Source organism: Aedes aegypti, chromosome 3 (assembly GCF_002204515.2).
Source record: "Aedes aegypti strain LVP_AGWG chromosome 3, AaegL5.0 Primary Assembly, whole genome shotgun sequence".
NCBI lineage: Eukaryota > Metazoa > Arthropoda > Insecta > Diptera > Culicidae > Aedes > Aedes aegypti.
Genome location: NC_035109.1, coordinates 22,537,854 through 22,564,916, shown reverse-complemented (window position 1 = coordinate 22,564,916; position 27,063 = coordinate 22,537,854). Strand labels below are relative to the sequence as shown.

The window sequence follows — 27,063 nt, the reverse complement described above, 5'->3', positions numbered from 1 at the left end:
ATTTTGTCCATTCATTCCAGTTAGCTACAATTATATTGGTATGTAATAAATTCTTTGAATATTTTTATCATTGGTAAAACTAACAACTTTGAAGGCATGCTGCTAACTTATTTGCAAATATTTGCAGCTAGAACCTTCACAGGTTCATTTTCCTACTCAAACATGTTCATGTGGTGGCAGAAATTTGATTAAATGTGATTAAGAACATATTCAAAAACGTACTTCAAAAAAAGTGATGTAGTTACCAAGTGAGTATATTTCTATTCTCATTACTCACATCAATACTGACTCCTAGATGTCACATAACACTCTAAAATGTATTGGAAGTTATAGATATACATCTGTACTAAGGTTCTGTAATCTAAACTGATTGAAAAATCTATTGATTTTGGTTTGCGAAGACAATGAACAATGTGCTGAAATCGCTCAATTTTCAACGTATTTTAACACATGAAAAATACACTCCATCATTCATAGCTCTACTATGAATATTATACAGGAACGCCATTAATGTTTATGTTTTTACAATCTTGAGATCATAAATGATCCATGAAAAGGTATATGAGTGACAAACAAGACATTTTGTTTTTTGATTTATGACCTATGGGCAGTGCCACTGTGCATTGGTAGCAGGCCATGATGAATATTCTGGAGCTCCGCAGTAGCTAAGATCGGGCATTTGCCCAAGTATTCCCACCAGTAATAGAGGTGGTTATACCACAGAACCGTGGTTTACCCCAAAATTGGGCAACAGATCCGGCCAATCGCTACAACAGGCCGAAAACCAGGAGTCAATCTGGTGGTCACCTCAGGCGCTCATCTCGTGGTCCAGCAATGGCGGCAAAGGTCGCAGGGAAGCCATGGATCGAGTAGCAACAGCGAGGACATCGGTAGAGGGGCCTCAAAGGAGAAAAGAATTCTCCAAAACCTCCATATCACAGGTCAGACTAGTCTTAAGAAAGTGGGTGAAGTAGGGGGAAGGTAGCTAGCAAGGTTAGACAGAGAGAGAGAGGGAAGAAGAGAAAGAAGGAGAATAAACAGGAGTATGAAAAGCCAACCCAAGTGTTTTCCTGAATCCGCGAAGCAGCAAAGGATAAGCGTGCCGACCCTAGAGATGAGGGACGAATACAGAGTCTCGTTAGCCGCTAGGAAGGGTCACCTTCTGTGAACCCTCCCTAAGCTGACTGTAGCTGCCGGTGATGAGCCGTGAGTTACAGTTTCTTGAAAGAAATTTTGTGGATATTTCTGAAAGTATTCCTGGAAATATTCATGGAATAATCCCTGGTCGTATTTATGGATATTTTTTCTCGTTGAAGCCACTCCATTTTTTAAGCGGAACTCATTTGAAGAATGTTCCTATAGTAACTCCACTAGAGATAACTAGAAAAAATCTTGCGCGGATTGCCTCAAACATTTCTTTCAAAGGTCACAGAACCAAGGCCAAAAGAGATTCTTCTGGAATATCCTCCATGAATTGCTCCAAAAATTCTTCCAGGTGATCGTCCAAAAACTTCTCCAGGCGGTGGGCTTCGTAGCCGTGCGGTTAGCGGCGTCAGTCGTTTAGGCGTATTGTGCTACGGAGTGTGGGTTCGATTCCCGCCCCAGTCGGAGGAAACTTTTCGTCAAACGAAAAATTCTTCGCTGGTCCACTGGTTGTTCCATGTGTCCATTGTCTATTGCAAGTTATGTTCAGTCTGTGCAGCCTTTGGCTGAAGACAGTGTAAATTGTCTTTCTAAAAAAATCTTCCATGGATTTTTGTATTCAATTTTTTTGACGTAGGACTACGTCTTTGTTTTCTATATTGGGGTGCACTTTAAAAGTACGGAAAATGAGACATGTAACGAAATTAGGGGAGATTTTGAACGTTAATAACTCAGTTGGTTATGAACCAATTATTACGATTTTAGTATCATTCGATCAGAAATGTATCTACGCATCGTTAGTAATATATCCGATAAGTGAATTTTGTTGTTAAACTATTGGAAATTTGATAAATGTTGACCCCTTTCTTATCCAACCAATCACGTTCGAGCACTTTTCGACGGTGTCGCTTCCTACTATAAAAGCAAACGGGTCCCTGCTTCTTCCCTCAGTCTTCTTTATGCAGTCGGACTGTGAACACGGTCGGGCGAGTCATTCTCGCTTTGCTTTTGCACCCGCGTCACAGTTCAATTTGTGTCGTCGGAAGAGGAAGACGCAAGATTGATTTGCGGCGGCGATGACGATGGCTTGGGCGCTTCTCCGAGCGGCAAACTACTGCTGCTCGGCGAAGCGTCCAAGCCATCGTCGTCGCCGCCGCAAATTTATTTGCGCTCCCAGATTTCGACCCGTGATAAATTCAGCATCGGCGGTCAAGAAGCAAGCCCGTTAGGAGCCAATTACCGGAAGCCCCCAGAGTTGCTGCTAATCGAGCGTCGGAATCGCTCGAGATTCCAAGAGTGAGCATCGTTTCCAGATTTCGACTTGTGCCCGGGGATCCACTACCCGTTGCTGTAGCTGTTTGCGTTAAGGATTTCCCGTTTGACCATGGCAATCAAGTGATAACTTCCCGCAGTGCTATTTATCTGCCATCGGACCTTGTCAGGACCATCAAATTTGTGGTAAAGAGTTGAAGGAATAATATTTCCGACCTTATTAGATCTTATATTTCTCAATCAATCTCGCAGCTTCATACAAAATTTAATTTGTTATGAATAATTGACTATTCGTGGACGCTACTGCAGTGCCGTCGGGGTGAGTGCTCAACATTTCACAACGATTGTAAACTAGAGTGGAATTTCCGACAGTGTCTTTGATTTGCCATATTTTATGAGAACACTTCGATTACGAAAATGATCACATGTAACAAAATTCTGACATGTTTAGAATGCTTTTGAAAAGAAATTCCCATTGAACAATTTTCATAATTTTGGCACCATGGATCAGAAATTTACCTTCATATTAAAGAAAAAATCATTTTGGCACCCATTATATAGAAATTCACCTTCATACTAAAGAAAACTATTGATTATCAATAGCTAACTAGAGAATATTTAGTAAATGTCAACCCTTCCAACTATTCATGTTCGATCAATTTCTCACGCGTTATCATTTTCCGCAATTTTCAAGTAATTCTTAGCCCAACACATTATTGGCATATACCCATTTTCCAGATTGGTCGACTAGAAAGAGAAGAGCACGAATGGGAGGAGCATAATCTGCTAATCTAAGGGTATATAGCATGCTTCCTTCGTCGGATACGGTTTCATTCCGTTTCGACTTCCGAGCTGGCAAGAGCTCCTCCGATCCTGTGCAGCGACGTCCGCACTTGCTGATTTCAAGCTAGCGATCCAGCGTCTGGTGATCGGCGGTCAAGAAGCAAGCCCGTTAGGAGCCAAATACCAGAAGCCCCCAGAATTGCTGATCCGAAGAGCTGTTGCGAATCAAGCGTCGGACTTGATTTCAAGATTTCAAGAGTCAGCATCGTTTCCAGATTTCGCCTTGTGCCCGGTGATCCACTACCCGTTGCTGTTGTGCGCCATCCACGGACCATGGCAATCAACTGATCAATTCCGCAATGCTATTTATCTGTGACCGCATCGAGGCTAAGAAAGCCATCGGCCCTTGTCAGGGCAATCAAATTTGTGGAAAAGAGTTGAAAGAATAATATTTCCAACCTTATTACATCTTATATTCCTCAATCAATCTCACAGCTTCGTACAAAATTTAATTTGTCATGAATAATTGATGGCACGACAATTTGAGACTATTCTTGGACGCTGCTGCTGTGCCGTCGGGGTGGAAGCTCTACATTTCACAACGATTGTAAACTAGAGTGGCATTTCCAACAGTGTCTTTGATTTGCCATATTTTATGAGAGCATTTCGATTATGAAGATTATCACATGTAACAAAACTGCGACATACTTAGAATGGTTTTCAAGAGAAATTCTGATTGAACAATTTTCATCATTTTGGCACCCATTAATCAGACCGTTGGGGCCCAGATAGCCGTTGCGGTAAACGCGAAGCTATTCAGCAAGACCAAGCTGAGGGTCGTGGGTTCGAATCCCACCGGTCGAGGATCTTTTCGAATTGGAAATTTTCCCGACTTCCCAGGGCATAGAGTATCTTCGTACCTGCCACACGATATACACATGCAAAAATGGTCACTGGCATAGTAAGCTCTCAGTTAATAACTGTGGAAGTGCTCATAAGAACACTAAGCTGAGAGCAGGCTCTGTCCCAGTGGGGACGTAACGCCAGAGAGTAGAGTAGTAGTAATCAGAAATTCACCTTCATACTAAAGAAATTTATTGATTATCAATAGCTAACTAGAGAATATTTAGTAAATGTCAAGCATTCTTACTATTCATATTTGATCAATTTCTCACGCAATACCATTTTTCGCAATTTTAAAGTAATTCGAAGCCCAACACATTATTGGCACATACTTATTTTCCAGATTGGTCGACTAGAAGAGAAGAGCACGAATGGGAGGAGCATCATCTGCTAATCTAAGGGTTTAAAGCATGCTTCCATCACCGGATTCGGTTTCATTCCATTTTCGCTTTCGAGCTGGTAAGAGCTCTCCGAACCTGCTTAGCGAGGAGCACCTCCTAGCCAGAAGCCTGCTGAGCTGTTGATCAGCATCTGGTTTATGAGATTTCGGCTCGTGATAAACTCATCTGTGGTGCAGTCAAGAATCAAGCCCGTTAGGCATCATTACTACTTTTATTAGACAAATCGAGCGTCCGGCTTGTGGTATCGCTCAAGATTTCAAACTTAGGGTTTATTCACAAATTTCATAACGCTAAAAATGGCCATTTTCGACACTCACCCACCCCCTCATAACGCGTTTTGTAGGAAATTTTTTCAAATTTTGTATGAGCCGTAACAGCACGAGGACACCCACTCACCCCTTTCAGCGTTATGAAATTTGTGAATGAGCCCTTAGGCTACGTTTTCAGATTTCGACTTCAGCCGTGTGATCTAATAACTGTTGCCGATGTGTGCCATCCACACCACGAAACATTCAACTGGTTGGGGATTCTTTGTTTAACCATGGCAATCAACTGATAACATCCTGTAGTGCGATTCATCTTTGACAGCATCCGAGATAACAAAGCCTTTGGCTCGTTTCAGGGCCACCAAATGTGTATAAGAGAGTTAACAAAGTAATATTTCCGACTTTATTTATCACATTTCCAAGCTATGAATAATATTTCTCTCAAACCATAAGATCAACAAAGCGATGACTGAAGCTTTCATTATAATCCTCGAATAACATCCTATACACATTGCTGTTAAATATTCTTTAATTAGAATTACTTAGATTTTGCTTCAGCATACTGAACAAGCCTCAATCACTTCTGTTCTTTCCAATGCTACCACATATTTCATAGGAGGTTACTAATATAATTTCAAAATAATCAAACAACCTGAAGTGAAATTTCACATCTTCATAGATAAATATGAAGAATTCATCGAATAAAGATAATGTATATTTGGGACATGATTGAACGTACACTTGGCTGCAAATCGTTATATGCATAAATATTTACGAAAGTTTCGAGCAACACAGTATGAAGTCAAAACGAGCAACAAGAACGACATCAAATTCAGTTAAATTAATCATCGTGGTCCTACGTCACCAGTTCGTACAACCCCATAGGGATGTACCCTTATAGTTTTTTTGTTCGATACAATTCGATACAATCCCTGACGGACAATGTTCGGATTAGGAAGAATCAAACCGTTTTTGCTGAATCAACCCTTTGCAGGAAGATCAAACTATAATCAATTATAAACATGAATTACTCACATTAATACAGAGCAATATAACGAAATAAATATGTTTTGCACTTATATTTTAGTTTGTTCTTCTTCTTGGAATTTTTCCTCTACCGTATTTCCTTGGTTATGCCGTCACCAACCTATCAATTCAAATAGAGTTAGATATAGTACATCCCTTTCTGCGCCTGTGTTTCTCACTTACAACCACTCCCAGGTACCTCACAAACAGTAGTTCCCGTCCGGGATATAAGCGCTATTCGCTCCGTCTCTAGCAAATCACTTTCGTCCTTCTAACGTCTTTTAACAAAATTATTTCGATCCTCAACGCAATAACAACGTGATCAGCTCACCAAACGATTTTATATAAACTACACTACTCTAACTACCACTATACTTCAGACTAATTCACTAAAATTCAGATTATAACTTCGATAACACTTTTAACTAACTGTATTCAATCCAATTGTTTTTGTTTATGTTTTTCTTTATCTCTCGTATTCACTTTTTCCAGTTCTCTATCTTTCTCTCTCTTCTTCATGTCACCTCATCTGTCTATCTTTCTGTCAGCTCCCATCTCATAGGTCTTCGATACGGCAGTGCTGCCAGAACAGACAATTATTTTAGATTCTACAAGTTTTTCCTTAAAATTTTGTGCAATTTTTTTCATTTTTATATTCTTATGAAATTCTCCATGGAATAACTCCAAGATATCCAACAAAAAATTTATTGGTGGACGGACCTGGTGTAGTGGTTAGAACACACGCCTCTCACACCGAGGACCTGGGATCGAATCCCATCCCCGAGATAGTCACCAAAAATTTCAGTGACGACTTCCTTCGGAAGGGAAGTAAAGCCGTTGGTCCCGAGATGAACTAGCCCAGGGCTAAAAATCTCGTTGATAAAGACAGAAAAAAAAAACAAAAAAAATATCCAAGAGACATTTCAAAGCACTTTACGTAGATAATTCTTGTGTAATCCAGGCTGTTTTGGCAATATTTCTTACCCCGTTTCTATGAACTCCGCAAAAGAATTTATAATATTTTTGTGAAAAATATTTAAAGGAATTCACCCAGGAATTTCAAGTAGAACTTTCAGTGAAATATCACAGTATAAGATTTGACAGAATCAATGATTTTTTGGAGGAAATGCAAGTGAAAGCTTTTAATTTTTGTAGTCTTAAGTAATTTTTCTTGTTGAATCTTAGAATATATTCCGGAATCAATTTTCGGATAGAAGAAATTACAGTCCTCCAGGAGAAGTTCCCGTGAACGAACCTCACTATATTGTTTGGCTCATTCGAAGAGTTTTGTAGCATAAGTTCTGAAGGAATTTTATTATACTAAATTCTTCAAGGGCGGCTCCAAAAATTTAGCAACGCAATTTTTGTTGGAAATTAGCCAAATATTTTTTACAATTTGTTAAAAATTTAGAACAAAAATAATTTTAAAAAAGTGAAAAGTTTCAGCAATAAGTTTATTCATTCGAAATAACTCTAAAAAAATAAACAAAATCAAAGAAAGAATTTATTGCTGGAATAACGAACTACAGTTAACTCTCCCTTACTCGATATTGAAGGAACCAGTGACAGAACACAAAATCAGTGCAATTGCTATCCAAGGGACCATCGAGTTAGCCATGAAAACCAACTGTTTTTTGGATTTTTTGATTAGGGTGACCACTTCCGAAATAAGGTCACCAGAAAAATCGCGATTCTGCCAAATATTTATTTAAAACAAATACAGTGGGATTCCGTTTTTGGCAACAAAGTTGAAATTTTCAGTTGCCAAAAACGGAACCGTGTCAAAATCGGAACCCATGTTCCAAATTTTATTTTTCAAATATTGGTTTTGAAAGCATTATTACAATGTTAATACATCATTTTTATGGAATCATAAGGCGTTGAGACTTCGAAAAGGTTCACTTCGAAGCATTTTCCCGGGAGGTTATACTATGCTATGAAACTATAGCTCCGTAGTATTAAATCTGGCAAACGATTTTCTGGTCGCGTTTTAACGCCTCAACGTCTTCAATTTTTTTTAGAAACTTTATGCTTAATTTTTGTATAAGAGGACCTAGTAAAACCAATAACCGCATAAGTGACTTTTATTGAAGAACTGGACATTTTCTAAAAACTATGAAAGAAAACGAAAAAAAAAAAGATTTCTGTTAAAGACGTAGGGGGAGATCCCCCAGTGCCGGACAGCACCCAATACCGGACAAAGTCGAAACATTGAGAAATCATGGTCCAATCAAGATGGTGTATTAGCAGAAAAGAAAGCTATTATGTAGACTAATGTTTGCGTAGAATAACACATCCTTGAAATATGCATGCCTTTTTAAAAAAGTAGAAAAGTTTGAAAATCTTTAAAAAATTGACGTATTCTCTTAATTTTGAGCCTATTTAGTAATTATTTCGAATATGAAAAAATACTTCGGATCACGCAAGCATGACCGAACATAATCCTAATTTGATAGTATGAATGTATTTTGTACCATAATTCAACTAAATATGGACAAATTACAATTTTCGTTAAGCACCCCCTGTCCCTCAGATTCGGACAGCTTGATTTGTTATATGATATCTTTGTAATTATTGCGTCAGTGTCTCAAAATACTTTCATTTTTAATGGATTCCGTCGATCATGGTATCAAACATGCAATAAAAATAAAAAGAATGAACATTCAGAACAACATCGTAAAATGTGCTATTTTTCATCATATATGGAAGAGGTTTTTGATAGGCGTCTTGCAAACTAAGAAAAACTCAAATTATTCTTGTAAATGTTGCAAATGCATTGAATTGGTAATTATAAACTATTCCTATAGTGTTCACATTCAATGATGTTCGAATTTGCAGAATTCGAGGCATTTCCAGATCGTGTCCGATATTGGGTGCCACCTTTCAAGATCGATCAATTTGGTACTAAAATACATCAAAATGCATTGTCAAAATTTATATTTATATTTTCAAATTTATTTTTGTACACTATAAAAATGATAATATACATCATAAATGGGTAACACGAGCCAATAAAATCAATAGTTTTCGAATTATGAATTTAGTGGCTTAAGTGTCCGGTACTGGGGGATCTCCCCCTATTTGCGAATCAAAAGCGCTGGGTATTGCAAAACGGCATGACTTTTTTCTAATTAAATGAACCTTTAAAATCAGTTTAACTTTTAGACATAAGCGTAAAATTTGGAAAATTCGGTGAGTTTAGAATTGCTCCTTCAATTTATGTTTCTAATAAAGTGAAGCATTTTATAATGAATGGTTGACAGTATCAAAAGGGCAAACATAAACATGAGAAGATGCATAAATGTCTTGTAATTGTGTAGAATTTAAGGTGAAGATGAATCGAAGCCAAAGTTCAAATTTTCAAGAGCACGGATCTGGAGAAGCAAACATCCATTTATGCTTATCACCAGCTAGTGATCAATCGATTAAGTTTTCAGCTTAAACAGATGTTTGGTTCTTCAGATCCGTGCTCTTGAAAATTTGAAGTTTGGCTTCGATTCATCTTCACCTTAATTTTTACTTGATATAATTTTTAATTCAGCTAGATATATGTTTTACACCTGCCTTATGAAATCAACGGAAATTTACAGGATCCTGTTATGAAACCTCAAGAACCTTATAGGAATCTTCAGGTTCTCATAAGAAATCTACAGAAAAAACGCTTGAGCTCTGAAGCATCTTGCCAAGCATCCGTAGGATCTCGCATAGAGTTCTCAGGATCTTGCTAAGGATTTTGCTAGAAGTTAACATCTTGGAAGCCTCCGATGAAAAAAATTAAAAGTTTATCATTATTAGGCTACCACTAGCACACCTCAAATTCCTCTAGGAACCTTTTCAAAATCCTCAAGCTTTCGCCGGAAATATTAAAAATACTACTAGAAATTCACATTATCCCGCTTAAAATTTACAGGAAGCCCTAGAGTTAATTTGGAATCACCAGATTTTGGACATAATCCTCCATAACCAGTTATACACTCTAAGGATCCCTCAAGAAGCCCTCAGTGTCCACTTGGAATCTGCAGATATCCTCATGAAATCGTTAAAATTTCTAAAAAGTCCCACAAGAACCAAGAATCCCTTAAAGATTCTACAGGGTACAGTTAGGAAACTCATAGACTCAGCTCGTAAGGAACATTTTGATGATGTTGAGACCCGTATCCTTGATTAACAATCTTGTACAGAATTCTGGATCGTCTCTTAACAAATTTAACGCCTTACAGAGTCTATAGAAAAGAGATAACGTAGCTTTAAATAGTTGACGCAGAAAGATCAATATACATACCAATACCACAGACAAAAAGTAAGAACACTCTTAGTCGTATTTATCGCACGTTTCAATGATATTATTGAGAATAAATTGTAGTTTGGACTGTAGTCGCATTTGTCATGTTACTTAATGAAATTTAATAAAAGTTATGATAAACGACATTTTGCTGTACATATTTGTATCTATTATTGCGGTGTGTTTTTACATGCGAAATGTATGTAATCCATAATAATAAAGACAGTGAGCCAATAAAATGAGACAAAATTTATGATTGTAAGTCTGTGTGAGTCATAGATTTTTTGTTGCTCTTATGTCGGTGCTGGTGCTTTGTTCAAACAAGCTGTTCCAAATCTGAAGAACAGTGTTTTTTTTATTGTATCACCTACTGGCAGACTCAAGTGGGCTGGTCACTCAATATGAATGCCTATGAAAAGAGATTGGTCTTTAGTTGAGATACTGGTGGAGATTATTGACCTCACGAAACGTTGCCAATGTATGACCAATGACCATTCTGAAGTGAATAAGCGCGTACACGAGTCCTTAGTAGGGGGATGTGGGGCAAGATGAGCACCCGGTGCAAGATGGGCACCCCTAGTTTGTGTCGTTCCTATTGATTTTTTTTCAAAAAATTATTTGGGGTTCTGATGAATACTATTAAATTGATATGATGGCCATAAAATTCTGCTGAAAAATCAACAGCACAACATAAATATTGTCAAAAATACATAGAAGTCCAAAAATTTACCTTTTCATATAAGATTTGTTCATTTAGAAGTAATATTTTTGTTGGGTAAACAAATTAACTCATACGTTTTTGGCCGTATAGTCATAGAATAATCTTCTATGGATAATCAGGAGCAAAACTTTTATCAAATTTAAAAAATATTTCAATTGTTTTGATTATATTGATAAATTTACACCCTTGGGGCAAGATGAGCACCATGTTCAAAATTAAGTAAAAGTGTGATATTATAGAACCACATTTATCTGTGGGCTTGACTTACGGTATCCTCTTTGTACAAAACAATTTTTCTAAAAAATATATAAACAAACAACAAATTTAATCTTGTTTTAAGTAAAATCGTAGCAATTTATGAAAAGTTATTTATTTTTTGATAAAAGTTTTAAAAACTAAGCTAGTTGAAGATAAATACCATCAGATATTAAAGATAATGTCTTGGGATATTCCCAGCATTGAAAAATAATGGTTTTCTTTAGTAAATTGCATCTTTTTATGGGGGTGCCCATCTTGCCCCGCAGTTTTTTTGATCGATGATAAAAAAGCTATTTTTTAACGTGTTATTTGGAAAACTATTTATCACTGTTTAAAACTTTTAATGGTTGGAGGTCAAAGTAATAATGTAAAAGATAAGAATGGTTACCAATTTTACCAAAATAAGAACGTTTAAGTAGGCTTAAATCGTGCTTATCCTTAGGGTGCTCATTTTGCCCCGCCTGACCCTAGTTGGTGAGATTTGGGGAAATATCGACGGAAATGGAGCTCTGGAATGTAATCGGTGTGGAGTTGACATGCTATTCAAATGGCTAAAGCAACAGACACGATAATATTTACAAACATATACAAATTTTAATGGTATTGAATAATGTTGCCAAAAACGGATCCATTTTGTTGCCATAATCGGGGGGTGCCAAAATCGGAGCATGCCAAAAACGGAATCCCACTGTATAACTTTTGAACCGTTCGACCGATTTTTTCTTGAAAGTTCAGAAAATTTTATAAGGATGAGAGAGTTGGCAGCACTGCTATGCTGCAAACGTGGTTGTATTTCGTTTCTAAAAAATGTATTGAAAAATTTGTGTTTTTTGTACGAAAATATTCCGGTGTATAGTGTAGTTGTGTAGCTAAAGATGGACATTTTCATAGTTAATTGAAAAATTAGTGCATTGAGTGGTTTATTCCGCCAAGGGAGTGATTTTGGAAGTTCAGGATTTGCGGCCGAAAATTTGATTTCATTTCATGTTGCTGCGTGTGCGTTTTTGTTTGTCGTAGTGTGCTACTTGATGCTACTACACTGAACAAAAGCTCCTACCACTAATTGAATGATTTGTAATTCACATGGCTACAAATCTGCATATTACTCGTTTTGAATGATTTTTAAACAATATGATGCACCCACCGACTGCTGAACAAAAATCATCCAATTTTATGATGACTTTTAGTATACATCTGTATGACAATGTGTTGATAGTTGAACTTTAACAACACAAATGAGTAACATGCGGCTTATGAGGGATATTCATTTCTTCCATGCCCCAAATCAAAAATCATTCAATTATAGTCTAAAACTTCATTCGGATAGCAAATGATTCTTGACTTGAAATCATCCTTGTCAATCTAAACAAAAACATGGCGGCAGCAGCGGAACATAGCATTTCTTCTCGGATTTCGCAGGTAATTGCTCATTTTGATAGAAGCATTCGGAAGTATATTTACTTGTATTTTTTTTAATTATTTTCAAGGTGACCAAGAACCGGTAATCCTGGTTCGATCCAGGGACATTGGAGTGGATAATGTGGACACTTCCAGGATGCTTCAAACAGCTATATTAAAGGCGGCTCATTAGTGCGTGAATTGTTAATTGATTTTTATGTTGCCTATTATCATCAAAATAAATGATGACTTGTGGAAACCACCAATGGCTGATTACTTATTTTCAATTAGATTTCTTTTAAATCACGAAATAGAATGCAATGGGGTTTGTTTACATGTGTGTGTGTGATAATCATTCAATTTTAAACATATTTTACTTCAATATGAATCATTTTTCGACTGGATGATTTTCATACGATGCTATTTGTAAACAAATGATTTTGACAGCGATGAAAATCATCTTGTTTGTGTCTGAAAATAGGTATGGGGCTTAGATGAGGCAAAAATCATTCAATTGATGGCGGGAGATTTCGTTCAGTGTAAAAAGATTGCTCATATGATGATTGTTACACCAATGCACCAGAGGCGGATAAGTGTATGTGATGATGTGATGGATGATGGCAGCGACATTGACAAGATCTGCATGAGCCCCGAAGCTAAGTATCTTGAATGCATTTTGTTTTGCAGGAGTGACCGCAGTGAAGTTATGGAATTTTCTGATAGAAGGTTGTTTTGGGAAATGTTGGGCCATGTTATAACATGTATAACGGTAGGGATGCCGGGTTATGCATGCATAACGGTTGAACAAAAAACGCTAGCATGGATTATAACCATATGAAATATGTCAAGTATGCGTTACAAATGATATTGCCACAGTAATAAATTACTACTCATTACTAATTTTTGCTGAGGAAAATAACTGGGTTGATTTATCCGTTTGTTTTGAAAATAATGTTTTGTTCACATTGCCAGAAAATATTTCTTTGATTTTTTTTTGGGGAATTTACGTATTCTCGTCAGTCTAAGCCGATGCCATGCTTCTTTTGATTTGCTGGGCGATGCGAGAAGCACTAATGTAGAATCGCATCAGTAGTTTGTGGTAGGGGAAAGTGGGGCAGTTTGGCCACCTTAAGGAAAAGTCGATAAAAGTGCTGGAAATATTATACAATTTTCAAATGTGTGCATGATTTCCAACAATTTTTAGATGAATACTCTAGATCCGCATGATTTCCTTTGTCTTAAAGTTCACGGATGAATGATTGATTTTTCAAAAATTGTCATTTTTCGAATCGATTTTTTACTGATGGGGTGATATGAGCACCCTATTTTTGGTTGCAAAATAGTCTCACATAATCTAAAAATTCAATTATTTTGTTACTACACTTGAAAGTTATTAGTATTTATAAACACTCCGTGCAAGAAGATATATTTTTTAAAGAACATTCTAACAGTCAAACATTATCATTCTGAAATGATGAAATTAAAAAGAGCCTTTCGGACCAATATGGGCAGATTTTCCGAACATCATTTATTTCTTTTTCTTTGAGTTTCGAACTCTGACTTATAACATGCCTATTGCTTCATTTCCTCCAATTTTGCAATTTTATGGAAAATTTTCCATTTTACAGTTCAACGAAAAGCTACCGCAGCTGTCTCATCACTGATTTGCACTGGTAAATCATCAGTAGGCTTCAATAATACCTTGGATCGTCTTGATGATTGTTGTTTGTTGCTATCTTTCATAGCGTTTTCTCTTTCATGCATACTATGATACAATTGTTTGCATCAATAATAGAATAATTTCAAAGCCTGCGGTAGAACTCTGCGGCTACCATAAACCTGAAAATTTTATTAACAAAAGTAATATACACATACCCTTTTTCGTCATTACTAAAAATAACCTTTGAACAGTTCGACATTTTGAGTGTTGACGTACCTTTTTAATTTTCTACCAATATCACATTAGGCAGCGTTCATTTATTACGTACCGTCAAACGGGGTAACTTGCAACAGGGGTGAAACTTGCAACACTTCGACATTGAACCGAATTATCGTTTCGTTCAGCACTGAGTTTTATTATTATGATTTATTCCGCCATTTATTGACCTTAGGTATACAACAGAAGATTTTGGCAAGGGTTTGGGTATTTTTTTCTTTTTTGGTTGGTTTGCTGGAGGTGAAAATCATATTACACGTTGGGTTGTTTGAAATTCATGCTGAAAAACGTTTCTCGTATCACACAAACGGTAGAAATATGTCATTCGAGGCATTTGCTATCAGTTACAGTACTTGGTAGTGTACAAATTGACAATATAAAAGTTTTGATAATTTGATGCTTAAACACTATAAAAAATCAAAAACGTGTTTGACTACCCTTGTGGGGTAACTTGCAACAGCAATTTTGACCTCAATTGTTAGATATTTCTTGCCGTTTGTCACCGAAAACACATGAAAAGGCTTAATTGAACATACTAATTGTTCAGTAACATTGACATTTATGTACCGCAACCAATTCAATACACTTTTGGTACTAAATATTAGATAATTTACACGAATCCCATTACTATTAAATTTGGTTTTATTTCTTCATAAAAATAATGAATAATTTTGACAATCTGTACTAAAATTAACTTGCTGATCTGTAATTGGGAACTTTCTCCATGAAATATAATGAAAGTTATGTCAAAACACCAACAGAGACCATTTTAAGACCTATATATCAATATGTGATACGTCGAATTAATTTAAATATTTATAAGAAAAATAAGTTAAGTGAAGTATAACTGCAAGTACCATTGTATTTGTACAAAAGTTGCATTAAAACGTTTTAATGGCATTCCAATAACTGTCAAGACTTATGATATGCTAGAATTTCCCCGATGACCCCCTATAATGGAGTATTCAATTGATGTGGTTTAATACTCATAATTCAATCAATAATAATCAGTTTTCTAAGAGTAGAGTAGCCTGTCCTGATTATTGTCATGCTTTTACTGCAGATAATTTATAAATGATCACGATAACACGAAACCTTTATCGTTTTTAATAATTTACTTTAGCTAGCACTGTGTGTTGCATGTTACCCCACATCAGGGGTAGCATTAAAAATGTATACTTTTCGTCTCTTCTGATTCCAGAAAACCAAATATTGATAAAATTAATACCGCGTGGTATTCTTTACTTGGTGATTAGGGTACCAGATGGTTTTTGTTTCATCTGAATCTTTAAATTTTTCATCCATATAGCTTTGAAGTTGAAAATTGTTGCAAGTTACCCCGTTTGACGGTAACGCTAAAATTGGAAAGCAGGTTGATTAGAGTAGCTTACAGCTGCTCAGTTAAGGATGGATGATCAATTTGTGTGATCTCGTTTCATGCTTTTATTTAAAATGTACAAGATATTATGAAACTCATATATGTCATGACAACGATGTGAATGTTACTTAAATTAATTGATTTAACAAAATATGAACGGTTCGCCGCTGTAAGTGTCGACATGAACTCTTGTACAATATCATTAAAATCCCATACTTTCGTTTTACTTGATTTTTATCATTGTATAAAATATCCTTTGGAAGGTTCGACGCTAAAAATGTCGACTTACTGTATATTCACGTTGTCTTTAGAGTACTGATAGGTAATTTTTTAACTGAGGTTGCATGAATCGCATCACTTACCAAGGTGAATCCTGATCATGCAGCTATAATCGCTCCCCACTAATTCCTTCCTGTGAAAACCATGGAGATGCAGAGTTGATCTCGGTCTCTAGTAACAATGGATGTCACACTAACATTCCTTCCCTTCCCGGATGACCGTAAGGACGTGGCCGGCGCCGTTATTGACTTTTTAGTGTTTAGAGTTCTCGAAAGTGTACATTGAAGATGGAAAGCTACTCCCAAGCTACATCTCTTGGTTCCTTGTGCAACTTCGATTATTCTGGTCAATCACGGAGTAGCAACTACGAATTGTATGGTCATCAATGCTTATGCTTAAAGTTCAGAAAATTTTACATTTATTGTAAAATTTTCAGCGATGTATGTTCTTCAGTTTTTGAGATATATTTTTTGAAAATAAAAAATAAGTCATTTTTCATCGGCACACACTGTAGGTATCAGTACATTCGATTTTTTATTTTAAAATAAATCATAACTTTCGAACAGCTCAACCAATTTCCAATCTTTCTTTTTTTTATTATTTTCTTTATTAGGGTCGATGTACCAATAGCCGCATAGCTAAGAACAAATATTCGTATAAAATCGAAAAATAACGCTAACGTCATTATTTTTACATCATCTGCAAGCTTTTTATCTTGGTTTTGTGGGAAAAATATGAAAACTGCGAAAATTCATATGTTTGCATTTATTATCGCTTGTGCCACTATAGGAATACATGTGCCTATAGTAGCACTATTTCTAATTTCTGTAGCACTAGCATCACGGCGTTGGCAAAACACTAATCAAAACCCTATTTTTACAAAGCTTTTATATTTTTCCTTCAAAGTGTGGATCAAAAGCTTTCGTTTGATGTAAAAAAAGTACTTAATTCATTATTTATTTCGTATAATAAAAAATAGTTTCTCTCAGTAGTGCTACTATAGGAACAATAGGTTAACTATAGGCGCAAGGGAGCTCAAATTTTAAGCAAAACTAATTATTTCGATCATTTTTTGAACAAAATCAATCTGTGTATCAATGGTACTTAGATAAATAGCTCCTGACCTTCATGTCAAAAAATATTTTGAAAACACTCATAGCAAAACGGCCGTAAAAAGCCACTAGTGCGACTATAGGGGACTGTCCACTAAGGGAACACTGACCCTAGTATCATTTCAAACATTACATTCATTATTTTTTTATATCTAGGTGTTCTGTGTTATTAGACAACACTATCATCCTAATTTGGTAAAACAAATCTAACAACTACCGAAAAGCTAAACATTACATATAATTTGCAATTGGATATGGAAAAATTGATGTGAAGATTTGCGAAAAAGTTACACGTCTTCTCAGTGAGAATCGAACCCACGACTCTAGTTAGGGCGCGTTACCACTACGCCATGAGATTTTACTTCACATTTTGGAATTGCACTGTTCCTGGCTTCAACAATGGAATTTGTTAAAGTTTCAAGAGCATTGTCAATATCAATTTTAGTTTCTAAAGAAATGTTAACATCAAGATTAGAGTCAACATACGTTTCATATATATTCCAGTCGGCTCGTAAATAATTGAAAGTGGAGCTGATAGGATTGAGAATCGCTTCATGCGATATTTGAAATGTAACAGGGACATGATCAGAATCAAAATCAGCATGAGTAACTAATTGGCTACAAAGATGACTAGAGTTGGTTAAGACCAAGTCAATCGTAGATGGATTTCTGGAAGAGGAAAACATGTAGGGCTATCAGGGTATTGAATTGAGAAATATCCTGAAGAGCACTCATCAAATAAAATTCTGCCGTTGGAATTATTTTGAGAATTATTCCATGACCGATGTTTGGCATTAAAGTCACCAATGACAAAAAATGTTGACTTATTGCGAGTCAATTGTCGCAAGTCAGTTTGGAGCAAATTAACTTGCTGTCCAGAGAATTGAAAAGGCAAATAGGCAGCTATGAAAGTATATTTACCAAACTGTGTTTCAACAGAAACACCTAAAGTTTCAAAAACTTTAGTTTCAAATGATGAAAACAGTTGATGTTTTATACGCCTATGAATGATGATTGCAACTCCCCCACATGCCCTATCAAGTCGATCATTACGATAAACAAAAAAGTTAGGATCTCTTTTGAGTTTAGATCCAGGTTTTAAATACGTTTCGGTAATAACTGCTATATGTACGTTATTACCCGTAAGAAAATTAAACAGCTCGTCCTCTTTACCATTCAGAGAACGAGCATTCCAATTTAAAATATTTAAATTATTATTTGGATCCATTAGAAAAACGTAATCCAATAACAATTTGATTTGTAAATTTTACACCTACTTGGACTGCTTCAGTCATAGTGGTGGCTTTGAATATTGTATCAATCATTAGATTCAATTGTTCAGTTCGAAAATTAAAATCAGAGGCAGACATATCATCTGATGATTTCCCATTGGAATTTTCGGTAGACGAAGAAGCGGGGTAGGAGTTACCTGTGGCGGTAGGGTATTTTCCATTTGATTTGAAACAAGTAGAATGGGTACTCATGGAACGAATAGGGGAAGAGTTCTTATTACCTGCTACGATATCGGCAAAGGATTTACCGTGGGTAGATACATTCGAAATTGAAAGATTCAAACGGCTACCCGACGGATTAAAATTTGTTTGTGAATGAGCATGATTATGATCTTCCTGGTGGGTAGGATTCCTAATCAAGCGATCGTTAACTGAAAAATGAGCATTGTTCGGCAAATTCCGGAAACGACCGTTATCGTAACGGATATTATCCTCCATCTGCCTGGCACGAGCCTCAACGACTCTTTTGCGTGAAGGGCATTCCCAAAAGTTAGCTTTGTGAGGGCCCTTGCAATTGGCGCATTCAAACTTTCTGGTATCTTCTTTCACAGGACAGTCGTCCTTAGCGTGAGAAGAACCTCCGCAAATCATGCATTTAGCATCCATGCGACAATTTTTTGTACCATGACCCCACTTTTGGCACCGACGGCACTGAGTGGGGTTCTGGTAATTTCCTCCAGGTTTCTGGAAATGTTCCCACGTCACACGGACATCGAACATAAGTTAAGCTTTTTCTAAAGCTTTAATATTATTTAGTTCTTTTTTGTTGAAGTGAACTAAATAAAATTCTTGAGAAAGCCCTTTCCGAACAATGCCAGATTGGGTTCTCTTTTTCATAATGATTACTTGGACTGGGGAAAATCCAAGTATATCATTTATTCCATTTTTGATCTCTTCAGGTGACTTATAGTCACTTGAGAGACCTTTCAAGACAACTTTGAACAAACGTTCAGTTTTGTCGTCATAAGTAAAAAAAAAAATGTGCTTCTTCTCTTCAAGATGTTTGAGGAGAAGTTCACGATTTTTAATAGTTTCCGGAAAAACGCGTCAGTCTCCTTTCTTTGCGATTTGGAAGGAAACCTTGATTCCCCTAATGGAGTTCAAGATCTCCTGCCTAAATCCCCTAAATTCGGAACAACTGACCACGATAGGCGGCACTCTTTGCTTCCTCACTTGAATCAAAGAGCCTGGGCTAGAGGCTGCTTCGATTTGGTGTTCGGAAAATTTGTCTAGAGCATCGAACTGATTGCTCATTTCGATACAATTATTCATTTCACCCTTGGAAGAAAGTTCGCATTCCGGGGAAACATCCTTTCTTCCATTCTTGCCACGTGTAGTGACAGTTTTAAAACCCACTTTTTTGGAAGGAAGTAGTGAATTCAGAGATTCACCCTTCCTTTTGTTAGTTGTTGATACCATGTTTAGTTAATAAACGAGAAAGGCGTGACCTTCGAGAGGTTTTTTTCCCAAGACGGTGTCCAAGAAGGATTACCACCGCTAGCTTTCGCCAACGGGTCCAACGAAAAATCGAAGACACGGGTCCAAACAAGGATCGTAAAGGAATCAATAGTAGAAAAAATAGTACTGAAAAGTACTGTTTAAGTAGCACTGAAAAATACCGTTTATAATTTTAGCACTGAAAAGTACTGTTTGTGTAGCACTGAAAAGTACTGTTTTATTGCTTTAGGTAGTTTTTAAGAAAACTTCCAAGAGCAGAGAGAATTCGTGTACGCACAGCACGAAGGTACGATGCGCACTGTTCCAATCTTTTTTATGGAATGAAAGCTTAAAATTTCAACTTTTCAGACAAAATTGAAAAACCTGAAAAAAATTATTCAAAGATTTAGTTTTTTTTTTATTTTCATTTATTTTGATGTAAAATATATAGGGTAAGTGTTCCCTTGGCTGTGGGTGTTCCTATAGTTGCGGTAGTGCCGTTTTCACTGATTTTATTACATTATCCACAGAACCGACACTGCCAATCGACGTATTGGCTTGTTGATACACGGAATAGATGAGTGTTCAAATTGCTTTGAAACTGATGAAATATCACTCAAACTGCTAAAACTGTTCTTGCTTGTACCAATAGTTGCGGTAAAGTGTTCCTATAGTGGAGGATCCCATAAGAAAACAACGGATACCGCAACTATTGGAACACAAATTAAAAATATACCGCAATTAAAGGAACAGTATACTAAGAGTGGAGGTATTTTGTTTCACTGACATGCCGTGGATTACTGCGATGAAATCATTTTTATCATTAAGTTAATGGTCGTTACTTCCCGTTACAACATAAAACAAGTACATTAATTTCGCTTCTTGAATTTGGGCGGTTAAATAAAGTTCTTATTACCTCCGCTATTGGTACATCTACCCTATCTTTTAAAAGTTTAAAAGAACAATTTTAGATAACTGGAAATTATATTTAGATCGAAAATAAAAAATTCGGTTTTAAAGGGTTAAGCATATCAAACCATAGCATTGATCGACTGTACATGTCAACTCCGAGTTTGGAACTGGTGAGAACAGCACTTTGATCAAAATAATTAAGGAATTGAACTTTCCGCATGTTCTCGAAGTGCAGATTTTAGCAGCTCTCATATTATTGATATATAAAGGTGCCGACCAAGTCCCTCCAAGCGGGTAGGATGGGGACGGAATATTAGTATGTAATGATTGTTGCTCGAGACCAAGACATCATTGAAATACATCGATGACAGTACAAATCAGGGTTGCCAATCCGCTACTAGCCATTGATTGTTATGGCTATTGAACAATTTATCAAGCTCTTAGTAAGTCATGTGAATCATTAAACCACTGTTTTAGTTTAGTTATCTATAAGAAAACGTAACCCTGTAACCGTGTCGAACTATTCAACGGTTATTTTTAGTGAAGACGAGAAAAGAAAGGTATGTGCAAAACAAAATTATCTAACACAGGAATAAGGGCTCATGCCGACAATTGTAGTGACAAGCCATCCATAGTTTGTTTGAAAATTACATAAACAAAGCGTTGCCACGATAAACATCTATTATCATCAGCATGAAACGAGCTCACCAATTGGTAATCCATACTCTACTGAACAAGAACATCTTTTCGCATACGCACAATGCGAACCGTACACGATTGATCTTGATTCTGTCGCTCGCCCTACAGGAACTGATACACAGTACACATGTTAGTTAAAACAACAATATTTTTGGGCCTAATACATTTCTTGCCATTGTGGCTTCAACTTTCAAGAAGAATGCTCACTTGAAAATCTTACCACAAACAAGCAACGCACTTACTCCTGTTTCTCACATGCCCGGGGTACCTTACATATTAACTAATAATAATGACTGAGTTTATAGCTCAGTGAGCTATTCGTGTAAATCGCCACTTCCAGCGAAACTCTCTCAAGTTTAGAAATTCCAAAATGACACCCGTAGAATAAAGATGTATACCCACATCAAAAGGCCAACCGCAATCTGTTTGAAATGCGCAATTCATCATATTGAATGAAGCAATCCATCTCCAAGCCAAGTCTATTATGGACCATAATTCACTCCTTTTATCGTAGAAAACGTTACACTCGCCACACACATGTATGTATATACGATCGGTAATTAAGCGGAGCTCAACCGAGTGGCGAAAACTGGATACAACTCATTTCCCCTTTCCAAGGAAATGCCACACGGTTGATAGAAATTCTCGAAATGTACGGATCTGTTTCATTGTGACTTACGGTGGAAACTGTTTCCATCTCGGGAGCTTCCGGGAAAGGCTTACCAAACTGGTGCCGCGTTTGATTGCTTCGAAATCGAGATCCGGTTCTCCTTCGTGTGCTTTTTGCGGGACTTTTCAAATTAACTGGTAATTTTCGGGGTACAATAAAAGTTTCGTCCGTTGTTCTATCTCCGGATGAATTACAATTTAATGGGACTATCTCTCGAAACCAAAACTTCACTTTTAAAAAACGCAGTTTATCAATTTTAGTTTCGCAGAATAATTCTAATTTCTAATAATTTTATTGAACATGAAGTTAACAAAAAATGACTCTACTGGCTTTTGATAGAGTTACCAGTTTTCTGCTACAGTCAACTTTCCCTTACTCGATATCGAGCAGCGCTAGTAAAAAAGCGGAAAGCGCTATTCGGTGAAGCGAACAACGTAAAAAATTTGAATTCTAACGATATGCGCTGATGACAGCATGGTTACAGCGAGAATTTTGTAACACTTTTTCGGAGTGTTCCATTCCATGTGGAACCAGAACAGTGCTTTTAACTTTAAATCAATTTTCCTGCCGAAATTAGCCATAATTGCGAGCGTAAACCGTTTAGTGCAACCCCACTAGATAAAAAAAACTCACCCGCCATTGTAACGTGATTGCGTCCGGTGCTGCCATTCCTGGCGAAGATCCCGTTGGCCATGCCGAACTGTTTCAGCTTGTTCCGCTCGGTGCCACCGCCTTCGTACACCAGTTCGTCCTTATTGTCCCGCCCGGTGAGTCGATCCGAGTGCGGTCCGACCATCCCCGATACGGCATCTGTGGACGAGGTAAGAAGATAGACTGCATTTTTTTGTAAGATTTTCCGTTCTACCAGGGGGTGTTAAGGTGGAAAGAGTGGAAGTACAGTGGCCCAATTTCATTTTCGTACAGGACACTGTTCTCCCAACAAGTTAGTGAAAAACTATTAAATTATGTATTGAGTTAGAAATACTTTCTCCATATTGAAGGTACTAGGTGTCATCTATTATTTGGCAATCACAAAATGTTTTCATTTACATTCATCTTTGGATTAATGGAAAAGTATTGAATTTGTGTCTAAAATTCATCAAATTCCATATTCGTACACCTATCAAAAATTAACCGTACAACATTCAAAACTAAATTTTAATGCTTTTTTTGATTGATGAAGTGCTTTATTATGATGTTCAGGTGGAGTAAAATACATTTGGGCAATTTATTAGCGGACATATATGAAACTTAGGTAAAATTAGGAGAAATGCCAGTTTTCCAATGATTTTTGCTATAAAATCCAATAATTCGAACAAAAACGTTCATTTTTGTCATTGGATAAAATCTATTCATTATATTCATTAGCTCTGAAAGAATTATTATTGAAATAAATTCAGTTTACAGAAATCATAAACAGATTTTAACCCTTTTTAGTTCAGAAACTTGTTTTGTCGTAACTTCAAAACTCTTTCAAAATGATATTTTTAATCAATTTAAACCAGATTTTCATTCCAAATAACAGGTAAAGGTTAATTTTGAACTTATCCGTAAAAAGAATTTGAACTACGAATTTCGTTTTACAACAAAGTACCCTACACTATGCTGTACATACCTCACCATAACTGATGTTATCTCAATATTCAATTATTTTTGAATTCATATTCAAATTATACTCTTTTGCAATTAATTGATTTTATGAGAAAATATAAAACAACTGGAATTAGCAGAGAGCATTGATATACTTTTTACTAGAATACATCCTGTTGTTTTAATCATTTCAAAACACGTATGTATTGCGGTTACGGCAATAATGTTTATTCTATAAATTTCATCAATCATGTTTAGTAGTAAAATTTAAAATAATAATAACAATTACGCAATGTTTTTATAGGAATTATAACTATGGATTATGTTTATTCATTCAGGAGCCAAACTGAGAGAAATTGGCTAAATTATTTGGTTTTGGATTTGTTAAAAATGTTATGTTACCTAAGATTCTGAAATATAAGCTGTCGATATCCACTCGTAGCTACTCTAAAACTGATTCTAAGTTTTGAAACTTGTGCAGTATTCGCAGTAATCATTTTTAAGGCAGTGATGTTGAAAAAATGTACGTTATAGTTTGACTTATCGGATATTTTTGCAATTAACATAGAAAAAGTTGTATTTTTTATTAAATTTACTTAAGTTTCAAATATGTCCGCTTATAAATGGTTCAAATGTACTCGACTCCATCTAAACAATACAATGAATAACTTAAGCAATCATCTAGTCCATTGAAAATTAGATTTGAATGTTGTAAGTTTGTTTTTTGATAGGCGTACGAATATGGAATTGAGTCAATTTTAGACACAATCTCAATACTTTTCTATTATTCCAAAGATTTAATTTATACATTTACAATTTATGATTGCCGAACAATAGATGACACCTATGACCTTCGTTATTGATGAAGTATATTGAAGTCCATGGATCATTTATTTGTTTTATACCAACTTGATATGAAAACAGTGCCCCGTACGAAAATGAAATTGAGTCACTGTAGGTGGGAAATGTGCCGAGAGGGTTTCCGGTAGTTTTGTGTTTTTATTTAACTTTGACAAGCAGTGAAGCTGGTTCCGGTTAGTTTTCCAACTGATGCTTGATGTAAGTGAAAAGCTGCAAATAGATGTCGAAAACGGTTCAAAACAACTTATCAAGCCAAATTTGTTTGGGCTGCAAGACACTAATAATAAGACTATACTGCTTCGCGACTAAAAATGGATGAACCATCGTGCGAAGTTCGATTTTTGACCAACTTCGCCGCGTCGCGAGTCACTCCGCTATAGTGCGCATCTATGCCCTTCACCGTGTACATTATGCGCACTATTGAGAATCGAGTTGTGACGCGGCGAAGTTGCTCAAAAATTAAACTTCGCACGTTAGTTAACCCATTTTCTAACGCGAAGCAGTATATTCCCAGTAAAAACAAACTCGTATAGGATGGCGCATAAGAGTACAAAAGTGGAGGCGATATACGTACATGCACCATTAAACTGCATGCAAAATGTACGTATATCGCCTCCACATTTGTACTCTTGTACCCTATCATATACGATCGTGTGTTTACTGGGTTTTAATTTCAGTGTGTTCCTTTTCTTGTTCTTATAGAATCAATACACGGTGAAAGATTCCTACTCAAAGCTTGAATTCGATCCACTCAAGATCCCAGAAAAGATGTAAATAGTAGAGATGGTCGGGTTTCACATTTTTCAAACCCGAACCCGACCCGTACCCGACTTGTTTTATTTCTTCAAACCCGGACCCGACCCGAACCCGATACAATAATTGAAAAGCAAACCCGGACCCGACCTGAACCCGGAAAATTTTTGTTGTGTAAACCCGAATCCGATCCGAAACCCGAAAAATTGTTGGAAGAAAAACCCGAATAAGACCCGAGTTTTAAAAGATGGTAATTTCATCGTTTCGGGTGCATAGGGAAGCTTTTAGGTTGTTACTCTGTTCACCATTCTCACCAAACCCGACCTAAACCCGATTCAAACCCGACTTTTTGTATGCCCGAACCCGACCCGTACCCGATAATTTTGTAGCCTTATAACCCGACCTGAACACGAACCCGAAAAATTTCAAACTTTCAAACCCGAACCCGACCCGAATCCGTCGGATTCGGGTTCGGGTCGGGTTTCAGGTTTGAAAACACGAAACCCGACCATCTCTAGTAAATAGTTATCCCAAGTGCGATAGAAAATTGATGGTGGATTGAAAATACATTTTGAACTAATTTAACTCAAGCTGAAGAATAAGTTTTCATTATGTGATGATAATTTTGTCCTAGCATAGCACTAGCGTGTTTTGACCATTTTTCAATTTTTTCCATAGTACCGTGTGGGACCGAAATCCGTACACTGAGCCAGATAAAAGCCTATGGTTAAAATGTGTGGGTTTGTATAGAAAATCGATCAGCCTGTTTTTAGTTACCTTAACATTTTTCTAGATGTAAATAATTACATCAAGATCTAAAAGTTGAGTAGAAATTATTAAAAAATAGGAATAAAAATGAATTGGCTTGAATCGAAACCCGTACACCTGAATAAGGTTGAATCAAAATCCGTACACCTGTGATTCGAAATCCGTACAGCTACTTACAGTTCAAAACCTGGATGCTAAAGATGGCATTTTTATCTTCTTCTCTCTATTACTGACATTACACACTTAGATTAAATTACTGGGGTTGGTCAAATTTTACTGGGTTTTGGAACTACCGAAAAAGTCAGTAAAATGAAAACTATCGCACGCATAATTGAAAAGCAAATTTCACCATGTTTTATTTTTTATCAATATATGATATAAAAAGAACGCTCTCTGCCAAATTTCTCTGTTTTCCGATTTCTGAATTTTTTTTTAGTTTACTGACTTTTTCGGTAGTTCAAAAACCCAATTATTTTTACCGAACAGATTGAGTGTGTACATACCAAACTGGACAACTTTGTGTTCGAAGAGCATTTTCATGGTTTGTAATTCTTCGCAAAATACAGTTATCTCTCCCTTATCGATATTCCGTATCTCGATATCGAGTTAGAGAACCATAGTAAAAGTTGATTTTCATGGCTAACTCGATGGTCCCTTGGATCGCAGTTGCATTGGTTTTGTGTTCTGTAACTCGATACCTCCCTAACTCGATGATCCCTTCAATATCGAGTAAGGGAGGGATGACTGTAACATATTTTGCATGAGCATATCGTATATAGTGAATTGTTTGTGAATAACAGCAGTGACGTACGAAATTACCTCCCGACGTACGAAGTTACCTATACATTAATGCATAATTGAACAGACGTCACCAAAATCAATAAATTTAACATACCTGCTTTTCACCCATCCGCAATCCTGCT

At 36.4% G+C, this 27,063-nt stretch overlaps 1 protein-coding gene and 2 long non-coding RNA genes across 4 annotated transcripts in view; 1 reads left to right on the top strand and 2 right to left on the bottom strand.

Moving 5' to 3' along the window:
* LOC5572235 (gonadotropin-releasing hormone II receptor) overlaps positions 1-27,063 on the bottom strand; it is a 275,945-nt gene that overhangs the window by 35,448 nt on the left and 213,434 nt on the right. The window contains exon 7 of one of the 2 annotated variants that reach the window (XM_001653870.3): positions 22,802-23,002. In XM_001653870.3, coding sequence (XP_001653920.3) covers positions 22,802-23,002 — 201 coding nt within the window. The remainder of the gene's footprint in view (positions 1-22,801; positions 23,003-27,063) is intronic. The other variant, XM_021850350.1, reaches the window with a different exon arrangement.
* On the bottom strand, positions 5,738-6,330 carry LOC110678012. Its single transcript, XR_002501382.1, has 2 exons — positions 5,978-6,330; positions 5,738-5,915 (listed from the first exon to the last, which is right to left on the bottom strand). It is a non-coding gene; the product is annotated as an uncharacterized LOC110678012 (long non-coding RNA).
* LOC23687846 lies at positions 11,815-12,719 on the top strand. Its single transcript, XR_002501381.1, has 2 exons — positions 11,815-12,474; positions 12,543-12,719. It is a non-coding gene; the product is annotated as an uncharacterized LOC23687846 (long non-coding RNA).